This window comes from Branchiostoma floridae, chromosome 1 (assembly GCF_000003815.2).
Source record: "Branchiostoma floridae strain S238N-H82 chromosome 1, Bfl_VNyyK, whole genome shotgun sequence".
Classification (NCBI taxonomy): Eukaryota; Metazoa; Chordata; class Leptocardii; order Amphioxiformes; family Branchiostomatidae; genus Branchiostoma; species Branchiostoma floridae.
Window position 1 is genome coordinate 18,196,864 of NC_049979.1, and position 14,185 is coordinate 18,211,048.

Sequence of the window (14,185 nt, forward strand, 5' to 3'; positions counted from 1 at the left end):
TTCAAATTCGTGATAATCGTGAAATAAAAAGTTGCTTCTTCATTTATATTAGCCAGTCATGCTACCCATACACCTTCATGTGCATATATTACCTTCATCAATCTATTCATCCATCCATATTAGAAATGACATGTACATCTTATGACCAACGAACCCTTCCCTCCACCTTGGCAGGTCCTCCACCACACCAGGTGATGTTACCTGTTGCTGAGGGCCTCCACACCAATGATGGTGTTCCTGACAGACATCAGTCACCAATCCCACACAGCCAGAGACTGTTGACGTCCGTTTCCTTCCAGAGCACTCCTCTCCTCTGTCTTTTCGAATGATGACCTTACCGAGCAAAAGAGCCCTTGCTGAGATGGGTATCGTACTTCACAACCAATCAGTAACCTTCTACTGACGACCTGTTGGTGATGCTAGAGCAATTTCATCTGGAAAACCTGTGAATTTCAAAACATTAATATTCTACAAAACAGTTTTGTAAGGTAAGCCCATCACCACCAGAGGCCTATGAGTTGTGATATTGAGGAAAAGAAAGCTTGACAGTAAAGACAGGTAAGCCTGCTGCACATGCAAAGGCTGCTACTCCTACAAAAGTTACTTTCACCTGTTGCAGTAATATGACTTAAGTATAATTGTAAGAGAGGGAAAGATATGCCTAGGCTTGAGGTTAACTATATTACATGTAAATGCAGCTTGTTATAAATAAGGAAAGAGAAACATATATCAATGTCCAACAACCCATACAGTATGATTCTTATCACAAGGAGTTTTAGTCTCCAAGCAGACCCATCGGTGCCTTAGAGATAATATATTAAAGCTGGCAAAGGAATATAGCTGGCCAAAGGGAGATAGCCGGCTAAGGGAGTCAAACGGGCACCGGAGGTCTGCCTGCACTGAAACAGGTGCCGCTATACTAAGTCCCTGGCCAGCTTTGATACTATCTCTAAGGCACCGTTGGGTCTGCTTGGAGACTAAAGGAGTTTACCCCATCATGGTAAACTCATAATCTAGATAAACTCTTATGTAAACGAATTTAATTTATCATGTTATGGGCAACATATAAGACAAAAAGCAATGTCTTCTCACCAAAATGAACACTTACAAGCCTTACACAGCCTTACAAGATGTGTAACAGAAATTAGTAATACATTCATTCTTGACAGCTTCCTGCAAGTGTATTTAAGTATCTTCTACATTACCAAAGGATCACAAAATGTGTTGAATTGAGAACAAATGTACTAAAATGATACCTGAGGCTTTTAATCAAGGTTCAGGAAGTTATCAAACACACTGCTCTTGTAAGCAGATATAGGTTGTGAGACGGCTGACATTGCTGAGGTGACCTACTAGAAGGCCTTACAGGGTGTGGCAATCTCATTAACACCAAGCCTAGCTGCTGACACAGAAATGTCAAACTCAGCACCATAACATAGGAGCAGCCGCCCAACCCAACCCACACTATCCTGATAAACACCCAGGCTACCACAGAATGTCTAACTCAGCTACCAATACTATCTCTGTCAGTATGACTGGTACATAGCCTCTCAATATTCTGCTTGATATCACAAAGTGTTACTATTATGCTACATAATGTATATTGACTATCATCTATGCCAACTTAGTACTTACATGTGTCCACAAGTAAGTAAGGGCTGTTGTGAACTTCTGGGACCAGAAAAACACAGTAGTCTACTAGAGTTCAATTTCTCTTCTTCCAACATTAGAATTTAGAGGCCTAGATCCAGAGCACCAACAGAATAGATAAGTGATTTACTCCCACTCAATAATCTATCAAACACTGTCCCTACAGGAGGGGTCCCATTACTTTAGCCCTTAGACAAATCCTTGCCACCTTTTACCAAGGTCAAGTACTCCTTGGTAGAGGTAACCATGGCAACAAAGACATCCTAAGAATATACAGACCATTACATTTGCATACTTGCAACCCCCTGGAACATATCAACTTTCAACTTTGGTGTCAACAAGTTCACGACTGAATCTATTCAACCAACATATCTCCTAAAACCATCACAATCTGAACAATTCAGTCTTCCTTAAACTATTTCTATCTTTTTCCTCAAACTAGCAACATTTTCCTTTCCAACTTTAACTATGTACAAGAATTACAAAGAATGGCCTTTTCTATCCCTTACCTAATGCAGAAAGAGATTTCAGTGCAGATTCAAAGTCCAATAAGAAACAAGCTGGTATCAGAGGGGAATATTTTAGGACTTAAAAATGTAAATCAAAGCATTCTCAACCAAACATATGAAACAGAATTATCAAAATCAAAGTACAAACCCAAACTTGAAAAGCTTGCCTTTCCAACTATGTATCCTTCTTCCCTCAATCTAACCACAACAAAATAAGACCTGTGGTACAAAAGCCTTGCACTTCTTAGTCTTACAGCCAAACTCTTACCTCGCCCTTTCTCAATAAGAGCACAAATCAAAAGAGCTTTCATTTTTGGAAAAGTAACTTGACCTTGCAGTGAGGTAATCTGTTGACATGACTGACAAAGTAGACGTGTGAGAAAGGGATATTGAAATGTTTGAAAATGTCAAACAATATCATCTTTAAAGACATAACTTTGTTGGGTTTCAGTTAGAAAAGTATTTTTCAAATGGTGAATCAGAAAGATTTTGGGAGGGGAGGAGGAATTTGGCACAATGTCATCAATGGAATACGGCTTTGCAACACGGCAAAATAGACTCAGATTTAGGCTTTGTTACAACACCTTTCAGTGGCTAAAGTACCCCGCACAACACTCTGTGTCCTGACAAAACAGAGCAGCTAGCCTGGACACAGCAAACAAAGGAGATACTGACACCACTTCTCAAGTAACAATGTCTGGGAGTCTGATGCTCTTTTCCTAGCTGACTGGACTAGTAGTAGTATGAGAGATGGATTATTTCAGCAATAAGAGTAATTAAGACACAATTCAACTGTCCTGCGCAAATATATTCTAGAGATCATTCCAAAAAGAAAATACAGACGGGACAAGTTGAACACGAGTTTTAGTACATTACTTTATACTCTGTACTTAGGCCTGAAATTCAATGTTGACATGAGCTGCATCTACCTCCCAAGAAATCAGAATTCTGTGACCTCATCCTCTTTATGGCCCTTGCCCTTAGGTTACAGAAAATTCTGTTATTCTGACATCCTTTCTATCTATACGTTCTTCCTGGTCAGCCAACTTTGACTACAGTGTATCTTGCAGAATTTGTTAATACCTGACTTTCCTAGCAACCAATGTGTTCTGTCCATGTGTACTATATAAATGGTAATCATATTGGCCTGGCCTCATTAAGAGGTGGACACAAATGTGAAAACAACCTCTCTGATTCTGTTACAGTAAGTAATATGGCCTGATTCAGCAAGTGATCGGCCAATTAACTTCCTGCTTCCTGCCTTTGACATTTTCTGCTTTTATGATCTAGTTGAAGTAATATCTCCTGGCCTGGTACTTCTTTGGTTATTCAACGTGGTTTGGCAGAATGACTGTGAGGGAGAGCGAGAGTTTTCAACATTGAAATCATATGGGGAGGTCAGGAGTGTAATACTAATACTTAAAAAGAAAGGATTCAAAATCTTCCTAACTAATCCACTGAACTTTAAAGATGAAAGAATGCTTACAGGTGTAAAAAAAAGATTTGAGGATTGAAGTAGGTGAAATATGTGTGAAGCAAATCCTGATATGAGCTAAATAGTAATGACTTTTTATTGATATTGTTTGTTTACCCCCCCCCCCCATTTTTTTTTCAATTAAACACAAAAGACATGGTACATTGTACAGCTATTGAATCATCCACAACCATTCAAACTCAAGTCCAAACATAAAACATGGGCATGCATTAGGTGACTTATTGTTATTGCTGTTACCTAAACTCTGAAGGAAACTAAGTTATACTTTTGAGATTTTCTTTCACATGATGTATCCAGATCAAGAATATTGAGAATATCCAAACCTCCTGGGGGGGGGGGTCTAGTCCAGAGGATTGTCACGCAAAATTACAAACATACTTTGTATCTACTGAAAACAACTACGACATTTCTCTCCAAGGTGCACAAATAATCCACAGCACTGATTTATGGTTTTGCTGGAATCCTGGGGTTTGCCATGACTGCCTAACTTCAACAATTTCCAGCTGAGTGCCTCCTTACCTGTCAGCTACAGAGAAGGAACTAACCACTGGAATCTCCTGGATCCACTAAAATAATAAACTTGAAATTGAATATGTCGAAAGTGATAACTAATGACATGTCACTAAAGCATACTGAATGGAAACCACAGTATTGGTAAGAATATATTTGTGCACATGTGGAATGGTAAAATGTTGTGCTGGTTTATAAGGTTTGTTTGCAAATCATACAAAATTTCACACGTAGCAAGACTCAGTGAGAACCTTGGTGATACTTGAAACATTTGACCACTCCAGCCACACATGGATGCATTTATATACCATAACTGACAAGTCCTAAACCATGATACATTTATCAGGCTGTCCTATCTAGGTCAAGTATCACCCTGTGAAAGCACTGGGAGGAAATTAAAGAACCTTAGGAGACACAGGCCCACTTTGATCCACCTCTTACATTATGACAAGTGATATGGACCATGATGAATGTTGTCTGAACAGCTTACATCAAACATCTGATCAAACATAATCACACAACAAGGACTTAGACTAGCAACTGTCTTGTTTTTATCTATCAGAAATGAGGGAGTAATGAGTCTGGACAAGATCCACTGCTAGTTACTGGTAATTACACAGAGAGTACTGCCCAGTTTTCATGGATGAAGGTTAGACATCCAGGTAATAGGATACTCAAGGAAATAGTTACTCTCTCTAGGAACTATCCAATTGCTTGAGTAACTGTTACCTTGAATGCTGGCCTGGTTGGTGGTAAACAGAGGAATCTAATAATATGGCCCTGTAGATAATACTGCTACAAAATCTCCAGGCTGGCAGTAATCACTTTCTACATGTTCCATTACTGAATATACAAAATGCACAGCAAAACATTCTTCTTCTTTTTTTTTTGTCTCATCATCATTTCAGTCTTTTTCTATTTGAAACAAAAACATAACTGTATATAAATTATAACCTGATATACTCTCCAGAGTCTCCACGACAATGTATATGCACATAGCGCTTCTCACACAGCCAAACCTGATTTAAAATATGCTAACGTTTCACTATTCTAACCATGCCATTACTAGTATATTACTATATACCAACAGTAAACCTAACAAATCAAAGATGGCATCGCAGACTCTATCAGGTTTTATAGGCTGAATCATCCCCTACCCTTTTGTACCAAAAGCCCACATGAAGAAAGTCACAAAATTGTACCTGCCTTAAAATGTTAAAATGGTAACCCCAACCCAATGCCACCTGCCATCAAAAACCCTTTGCAAATCAGTCACATCCCAGTGGGTACTTGAGTTGCAAAGCTGGTAAATCTGTGCAGCCAACACTGTATCCCCAAAGTATCCCACCATCACTTCAATTCATAATTCTGATAGTAGACACTACAAACGATCAGTAGAAATCACAATTCAAACGAATCAAAGACACATACTTGAGTTTACTGATGTTATGGCTTCCTTTATGTCAAGTATGATGACAATAACATACAGCATACAAATATGTACATCAAAGTGTATGGCTGGTAGGTAAAGATCACTATAAATGGCTAAGATACCTTCCAGCATGGTGCAACATTTTATAGCTGTTTGGCTCTGCAGCAGCATTATTTTTTGGTAGGCCTGGATAGGCATATTGGTAAATCAATGAAATATGACTTTTACAAATGTATATTCCATCTTAGGCAAAGTATATATTGCTATAGGCAACTTGATAAACTCGTAACTCTATATATGACATTTGTTGTTATCTATGAAGCACCAGTCTAATCTTACATAAATTCTGTGTATCAGGCATACATGATGCAATATCAGTATTACCGGTATATATCACTAATATTCAGGGTAGAGAAACAGGAAAAACAGCAGATGCGTGATATAAATCTATTCCGTATAAATCTGAAATATCTGAATTCTATACTAGTAGTACAGTCAAACCTGCCCAAGACGACCACCCGGGGGACCGGAAAAAAGCGGTCGATTTGGACAGATGGTCGCTGAGAAGAGTATCGACTCAAAACATGCCTGATGCGTTGTGTTTAATGGCAAATAGCAAGCACACTGCACGCACGCAAAGAAGCGAGATCTTTAATGTCAAATACAACACGCACACTGTAAATTGTAAATTTATCCCCAAGCTTTTATCGAACTTTTATACGATACAGTGTTTTAAAGCTCAAGTATTTGTACACTAACGTTTTAGACAGTAAGGGAACTTTGATGCTGTCAGTTACCATACAAGCCTTTATGCGTCGCTGTGTTCCTGATCGCCGTATCTGAAATAACTACGGTGCACCTTTCGAATTCGATGCCCGTTACGTCCCGATAGCGTACTTACCCACGAGTGAATGTACAGTACAGTTGGACAAAAGCACTCACACGTACAGATTTTTCTTAAAATGGTATGAGCTACACAGATCTTTCTTAAAAAATATGAGGGTATATACGTTTCAGCATTCGTTCACTTCATAATGATATAGATTTTTTTTTAACTTCTGGAACAACTAAATTCAGATTTTCTTGCAACGACTTCGGCACAAAATCGCACTAGTTATCATCTAAAATCGATGAAAACCTCAATTTTGAAAATGATGCGGTCGTTATGGGTCCCAATTTGGGTCGGTCGCGGTCGCGTTGGCCAGGTGGTCGTTGAGTAAAGGTCGCTTAATGCTTACGTCAATGGGGAAAAAAATCGGGACCGAGAAAAAGCGGTCGAAATGGCCAGGTGGTCGCTGAGAAGAGGTGGTCGCTCGGGCAGGTTTGACTGTACTTGTACAGTACATGCACACTATACTATAGTAGAAGTGAACCAAGTACTCTTCAACAGGTAGAAGTACATTGTAAGGGGGTATATCTTATGAACGATCAGATGAATAGTTGTTTATCCATTAAAAAAAAACTGAAATCATGACCAAAAAAGCCTGCACATGTTTGAAACTTTTTTTTTAAATAGTTTCATCAGGTTGGTAGAATATATAGCAATATAAGTACTAGTAGTACCTACTGGTTGTGTAATAAGAATTCTCCTTCATCCTACATTGTTTTTGTTTGTTTGTATTGCAAACCCAGTAAACTGCCTCAAGGTGTAAAACACCAGTGTTTGTGCTGAAAGTACATGCTCATGATGCTGCATATCCAGACATAATCTATTCTATCCACTCACAGTCACACCAGGATGGTCCTCTTTTCCATGAGTGTGATAGGTTCTTTTACAATTATATGCTCCAGGTGTGGCTCTCCTCAAATGTGGGACATTTAATGTCCTATTCGTGGTATGTCCCTAACTAAGCGAAGCTAGGTACTAACTAATGTTCACCTGAGTGAAGTGAGGAAATTCATGTTAAGTGCCTTTTCCAAGGGCACTACACACTTAACTTAGCATGAAAGAAGATTCGAACTCAGGACCTTTGGGTCCTGGGCCAAACGGCCTTACCATTATGCCACATGCATGTTCTTTATGTTATTGTAATGGTATTATTCTTCATTTCTTTATGTTATTGTAATGGTATTATTCTTCATTACTTTTTTTAGTACATTTATAATTAATAGCCAAAGTTGCTGAACTGAACTTTGTCAATTTGAAATAGGAGTTGGAGTCTGCAGTAACTTATTAAAATTTTGCTGACAAACGATATGTGAAGGAATGTCGACTGCTACAATGAATGCAAGGTTAGACAAAGTTTGAACATTGGCAATCCTTAGTTCACTTCACTCTGAGTTTGACAACAGTTACTTAGTCTACTTTTTAAGCTAGACAGATTTACAATGGTCAGTTGGCACTATGATATGGTGGTTACACAATGCTGAGGCAGTCATTGAGCTTGCCTGAAAGTGTCCTCCTTTTACTTCAACTGTGCCAAAGTAAATAGGAACATTCTGGTAATTTAAATACCATGGCCCTGACAAAAGCTGGCCTCCTGTAAGTGCTGATGTCAGATCCAACAACTCCAAGCTTGTTCACGAACCATAGTCCATGTAATATTTGCGTGCAGGAGTACACCACAGTTATAGCAAGTCCCAAGCATGGGTTATTATTTTGATCTCGGCTCCCTCCCCTATCATAACACCCCTGAATGAATAGCACTGTTGTGTAGTGCAAACCCAAGTCCTATCTGGGTTGACGGATCGGATGACAAATTGTCACTCAACTGGGCCAGTAAACTACAGCTTTTGCACCAACATTTCGAATCTCAGATAAAAGTATGACCCCAAACCACAGTTATACGGACATCCTGACAACCGACACTACAGTAGGAATAGGAAAAGCGATAGAGGAACAGCTCGAGCGCGTTTATTTGATCGATGAAGGCGCCACTTCCGAGAATCAAAGCAGTCAGCAGAGAGTACCATAGCAGAAATTGTGTCTAGTAGAGTTAGCAAGTTGGAGTTATAGAGCTATCCTTTACCTACAACAAACCCGTCCTACCTTTCTGTGATACCAACTGCAGCAAAAGAATCCATCATGGGACGCTGGCCAGTATTAACTGCAATTCATATCTGGTATTTGGGGTCAAAAATCGTCTTCTGGCGTACTGCAGTACACAACTTTGCCCTGCCCTCCCTCGACGAGGCTCCTCCCTGCTTCAATCCTGATCGATTTCTCAAAGTTGTAGATAATCACGCACAAGGGTCCCAACAGTATCGCTCCCTCCAACTCTCCTCTTTTATCTAAACCATTGGAATACCCAAATTCACGAATATTTGGAATAGTTTCCTGGGCAAATATTTTCCTGTCTGTAGAAAGGGAGTTGCACGACCTAATCGCAGTCCACTTCACATCTGCATTCTTCCGCAAAGAAAGTAATTCCAAAAGTTGTGACTTTCCAGCTTGAAACTTCAGCAACAGTTGTGGGCTTCTTTTTTTATATATCAGATTTCAGTTTTGACTGAGTACTGATATGATTTTATTAGAAAGCATAGTATTTTTGAATGGCTAAGCTCAGTATGCTTTGATACAAAATATTAGTGATCAAGTAATTCGCCTCTGTTTCAAAATGGCTGCCAGGGGTGCAAACTGAAGTTGTTCGGGCAGTTTTGGCAAACAATATTTTGTTGTCTCTACCTATGTTCCTATTGCAAACTATCATTGCAACTGTAGATGGAACAACTGGAAGAAGGAATCGATGTCAATTTCAGCGTTTGAAAGTATTTGTTGACATTTAGGCTGGCTGTAAAACTTTGTGTGCTGTGTGGGGTCTGGATTACGTATGCATGCCGATGACATTACGTTGAGTGTTGTGGAAGGAGGAGTTGACCTGGCGGAGCTGCCGGAAAATGCAGTTTGCGTGACTTTTAATTTGAGGAAAATACTAGACTAGTACCCAGCTATTCGCTTTTAGTTCAGTTTGGTAAACAGACTATGCTTACCTCACCTTTTGGCTCGAAAAATCTTCATTTTTCACACAACTCTGATTATGCAACGTTACAACATGACCAAGGAGGTAAATCTGTGATTTCTAACCTCCTTGAACATGACTAATAAGAAGCTCAGCCAACATGTAACGTACCCACTTTGGGTATGATGGATATCATTTTTGGTTTGGTTTGAAAATAATTCTTTTCAGATACGAGAAGACGGTGTATGTAAATTGTAGTTACCTGGCCTGCTTTTGATCAATACATAAGGGATGGCATAACTGTTGCCATGAATACATGTAATGTTACATTGTGCCAATTCAGCACACAATCTATTGGTCTAGGATGAAGGATGTAGTTTGAGCTCCACGTATCTTGGCTTTAATAATAAGTATCCTTTGGTGATGACGTGTTGAACTGGTAGCATGCTCTTTTAGTTCTTCATTTATGATAAAGACTTCAACTTGGCTCTTAGCAAAGTGAAAACACCTGTTGCATGTCCCTCAGTTTCAGTTGGAAGCACACTGGACGACAAGAAGTGTTCTATAACAAAGTGTGTTAGAAACTCTGCAGGCAAGGATTATCAGCGTCAGTTGACCCCAACTACAGCTTTTGTGAGTATATAGGGCTCAACAAGTCAACTCGTACAAACTCAAAGAACACTGATGGTAGGGTTTTGCTAATAATGTTACATATATGCTACATAGACCTGTTACATAGACCTACTATTCAAAACTACATCCATCGGGTCACCCAGGATTGCATTTTTTTTTTCAAGTGAACGTCAGGCTAGGAACTTATTATTGCCCATAGTGTATTCTTTAGATATCAAGGATCAACAACAGTAAGCTTGAAAATTCTACAATATAAAATCTTTATTGGTGAATTGTATACAAAAGAAACAAAGCATTGATCAAATTATCTTCATGTAATCAATTGGGGATTATCGAAACAATTAAAATCTAGTTAAACTGTCCAACAGAAGAAACTACACAGAATTCAATATCTCCGGATTCTCTGTACAAAATCTTATGTACACCAGTCCTTCAGGACAGTATCAGGATACTATGCTACAGATATCTTTGGAAGAGATATTGGATTCAATCAAAAACATTTTAATATGATATCTATTCTCCGTAATTATTGTCTGCCCTTACAATACAATCACACGCTAGCTAAGCCTCATAAATACAGCAGTTTGTAAGTTGTACAAAAGTTCTTTTCAACACTGAAATTTAAAAAAAAAACATGCCAAGTACCAACCATAAAATATCTTCATTGTACAAAAGTATGGGACCTTGCATGGGTTTACTTTCCTGAGCTGGACACATCACAAAAGATACTGACTATATGGTTGGACAGGCAGAGGTTGTCGAGACCTTTTCTTTGTAACTGATCGGCCAATGCTAAATATGCTACAATGCTGTAAATGCTTTGTGAACATGGGCTGATTGTGGTCACCTCTGATACTCTGTGAATAATTGAGCCATCACTGTGCTGCAGAAGGAAATGCTTCCAGATAATAACATAAGAATGTGTTATATCAGACACTATGTATGTGCTCATGCTTTTTTTTGGTCACGTAGTCTCTGAAATTTGCATCTGCTATCTGCTACACAAAAAATGGTAGCATGGATGGTCTAGTGGTATATGTAATACAAAACAGAAATTTTGTCCTACCAGTAAACAATTTCCTATGTTCCCAGCTGCATGTTCACTCATTAGCAACGCTACAGCCTATGGATGGTTTTAAAATAAGAACGACCAGGCATGTCTTCAAAAGTGTAAAACACAGATATCACTACAGAGAAGGACAATAGAATTTCTTGTCTGCTATTTTTTCTAAGAATATTTCTCTCATGTAAGAATAATTTCTAAAAATGGTTCCCCTATAGTACAAGGAAAAATCTGACACAGCTCCATCACATCAGGCACCTTACTCATACAAATCTCAATGCATAGCCCTAGAAACCCAGTCCACACAACCAGGTACATGTACATCTTGCTCACTTTGCCATATTATCTGTCTTTGTTTGGTTTTCATAATGATAAAAGTCTCCAAAAGCAGCATATTATTGACTGTACACATAAGTTGGCATCACACATAACAAAGGATAGGGTCTAAAGCCCTTCTTCTGACAACACTCCATTGCACGTTTCCTTTCTTGTGTGGCAGCAGTTGACACACGGGTCAAACTTCTATTTGGGGCTTTACTAATAATAGATTGAAGGGAGAAAATATAAACCCATAACTAAGCTGGGAATGGACAGCCCAAAAATAAAAACAATACAGGCATCTGTGAAGTGGAAACAAAATGTGCACAGTGGAGGTGCTGCTAATCTTCCAGTTGATAGGAAACATCAAAGCCATCAAAAATATGGGATTCAAAATGAAAGCACAAGTACAGGATTAAAAATACTTTCCGGTCTGCCCATCCAAAAAACAAAAATACTTTCTGGTCTGCCCATCCCACAAACGTCTGAATTGGATTGCCTTCACTTCCCAACTATCAGTTCAGGTACTTGCGGCACCTCTTAGATCCACAGGTACAATCTATTTTGGAGTTCTGGTCCTCAATGGGGAACTTGTAGTCATAGGTCAGTTCCTCCCCCTTGTATATTTTCCTCATGGCAAAGATGACAATGTGCTTCTTGCCTTCCACTTGGATGACTCGTGAGTAACAGTTGGGCTGTGGAGAGTGGAGTTACAACAGATGTAAGGATAATAGGGTGACAAATTTACAGAAATTGTTTTGATTTGGGGCATGGCTTTTCTTATTCAAGGTGACAAAAAGTTATAAAGTTATAATAATATAAAAAATATCATAATTAATACCAAAATCCTATGATAAAATCTGGATCTTTTTTTTTAGTCCACACATTTACAAGCCATCCATATTCAACTTCTAGAACTTGGTTTATGGAACTTGCCTTTAAATTGACTAAAAAGATGTTGAAACAGGTATCTGGAACTTTCAACCGGTCATTCAATGCAAACTTGAACCTTAATACTTACATCACAAGAATGGTTGATGAAGCGAGCAGCATTCCCATGCATGGTTGCATCCACAACTTCATAGTCATCAATGCGAAACATGTAGCAGCCAATCCCCTGGGAAAGAAAAACAAACATTACATGTCATTCACAATAGGAGATACTGATTAAGCAGGTGATTTTACAAAATAGGACAAAGACTTTCTAAATCACTTGAGCTGAAATTCAGTTATATCCTCAAGGTATTGAAGGATGGAACACTCTGCAGCATGAAATATTTGTTATAGTCAGGAACACTACTTTTTCTTTGATTTGACAAACAAGAACTTTAATAGAGTATCAACACAGAATTCTAATTGTTAGAGTAGCCTTGCACAAAACTAGAGGAAAAAGTTCTGCAATATATTGAGCCTCCATTCCAAACCTGCATACATGGATAATGGTCTATCTGAATACCTCCACAATTCAGAACTTACTGATAGCATGGCAGAGTACTTGGTACAATGTCAAGTCTATGTACCTTGCTGTTGTAGTAGTTCTCTCTTTTGTCAGTGAGGACAGAGCGAATGACCATGCCAGCATATTCGATCACCATCTCCCCAGAGTCGATGTTGCGTTTACAGAAGAGGCCCCGCCCATGGATAGGTGAACGGTATACACCCACAGCCTCCCTTGATGTCTGCCGCAGGTAGCGGAATCTCATGGCCATGGGAAGGTCCATACTGGTTGGTCTCCTGTATGCAAGAACAGTGAGTGAGATGGCTTTCCTTTTGACAATGGAACAACTTGCTCTAGATCAACATCTTTAAAGAACCTTTTAAAGTTGGCGTGATTTTCTGATTAAACTATGATTTTGCCAAACCTTTGATATTAGTATCATTTCTGATTAAGAATCTTGAGACTTAGTCTGAGACAAGCTTCTCAGTTTAAAAAAATCTTTGGGTGCTGACCTTCTACTTATTATAGTTAGGGTCGGGATTGGCATAACAAAACTCCCCTGCTGATACCCTTGTCACAGCATTTGTGACATTACCTGGTGGATTTGTGCTGGACCTCTTCCTCCTCCTCATTGTAGTCCAGGACAGGGAGCTGTCTGTGCTGTGAGGCCAGCCAGCTGAACATGTCAAACTTTGACCGTCTGGAAAATACACATAAGAACACATTGTAAGAACAGAGCAGTTGTAGTATTTAAGTAGAAGTAGTATCCAGTACAGTAATTAATTTTTATGTTGTCCTGGTCCCTGACACAGGTGGGCAGCATTCAGCTAGGAGTGATGGGACGCATACTCAGGACACAGGAACAGAACACCATATTTTGTTTAGCACATAGACATCATGTCAAAGCTTTACTGATATTATACAAAACTTATATCTGTATTGCACACAAATGTACCAAATAATGAAAAACAGGTTTTCTATCTCACCTAGACAAGACTTCTGCTCTGCAGCACCCATTGGGGTTGACTGGTGGATCCTTGTGAAGAAGGGAAGAAAGAAAAAGCACTGTCATCACCATTCAAAACATTCCCAGATGATTCCTAATACTACCTTAACCTAATGTTATCATTTGGATACTTATCCCATGTAGTTTTCTGAACAGGCTGTATTCATGATAAAATATACCTGGAAGTTATGCAATACACATTCAAGTCCATTGGTCTTGACTGGCCAGGTTG

The 14,185-nt window shown here is 39.0% G+C and overlaps 2 protein-coding genes across 2 annotated transcripts in view; both read right to left on the reverse strand.

The window, feature by feature from the left end:
- LOC118420976 (rho guanine nucleotide exchange factor 11-like) overlaps window positions 1–8,956 on the reverse strand; it is a gene marked incomplete in the record, with an annotated part of 52,423 nt that extends 43,467 nt beyond the window's left edge. The window contains 2 exon segments of the mRNA XM_035828085.1: window positions 202–443; window positions 8,586–8,956. Coding sequence (XP_035683978.1) covers window positions 202–248 — 47 coding nt within the window.
- Window positions 8,957–10,369: 1,413 nt separating this feature from the next.
- The window catches only part of LOC118411046 (histone-lysine N-methyltransferase 2A-like), a gene marked incomplete in the record, with an annotated part of 6,284 nt that continues 2,468 nt past the window's right edge, over window positions 10,370–14,185 (reverse strand). The window contains 5 exon segments of the mRNA XM_035813089.1: window positions 10,370–12,204; window positions 12,531–12,626; window positions 13,030–13,243; window positions 13,543–13,647; window positions 13,934–13,985. Of these exon segments, the coding sequence (XP_035668982.1) occupies window positions 12,025–12,204; window positions 12,531–12,626; window positions 13,030–13,243; window positions 13,543–13,647; window positions 13,934–13,985 (647 nt within the window).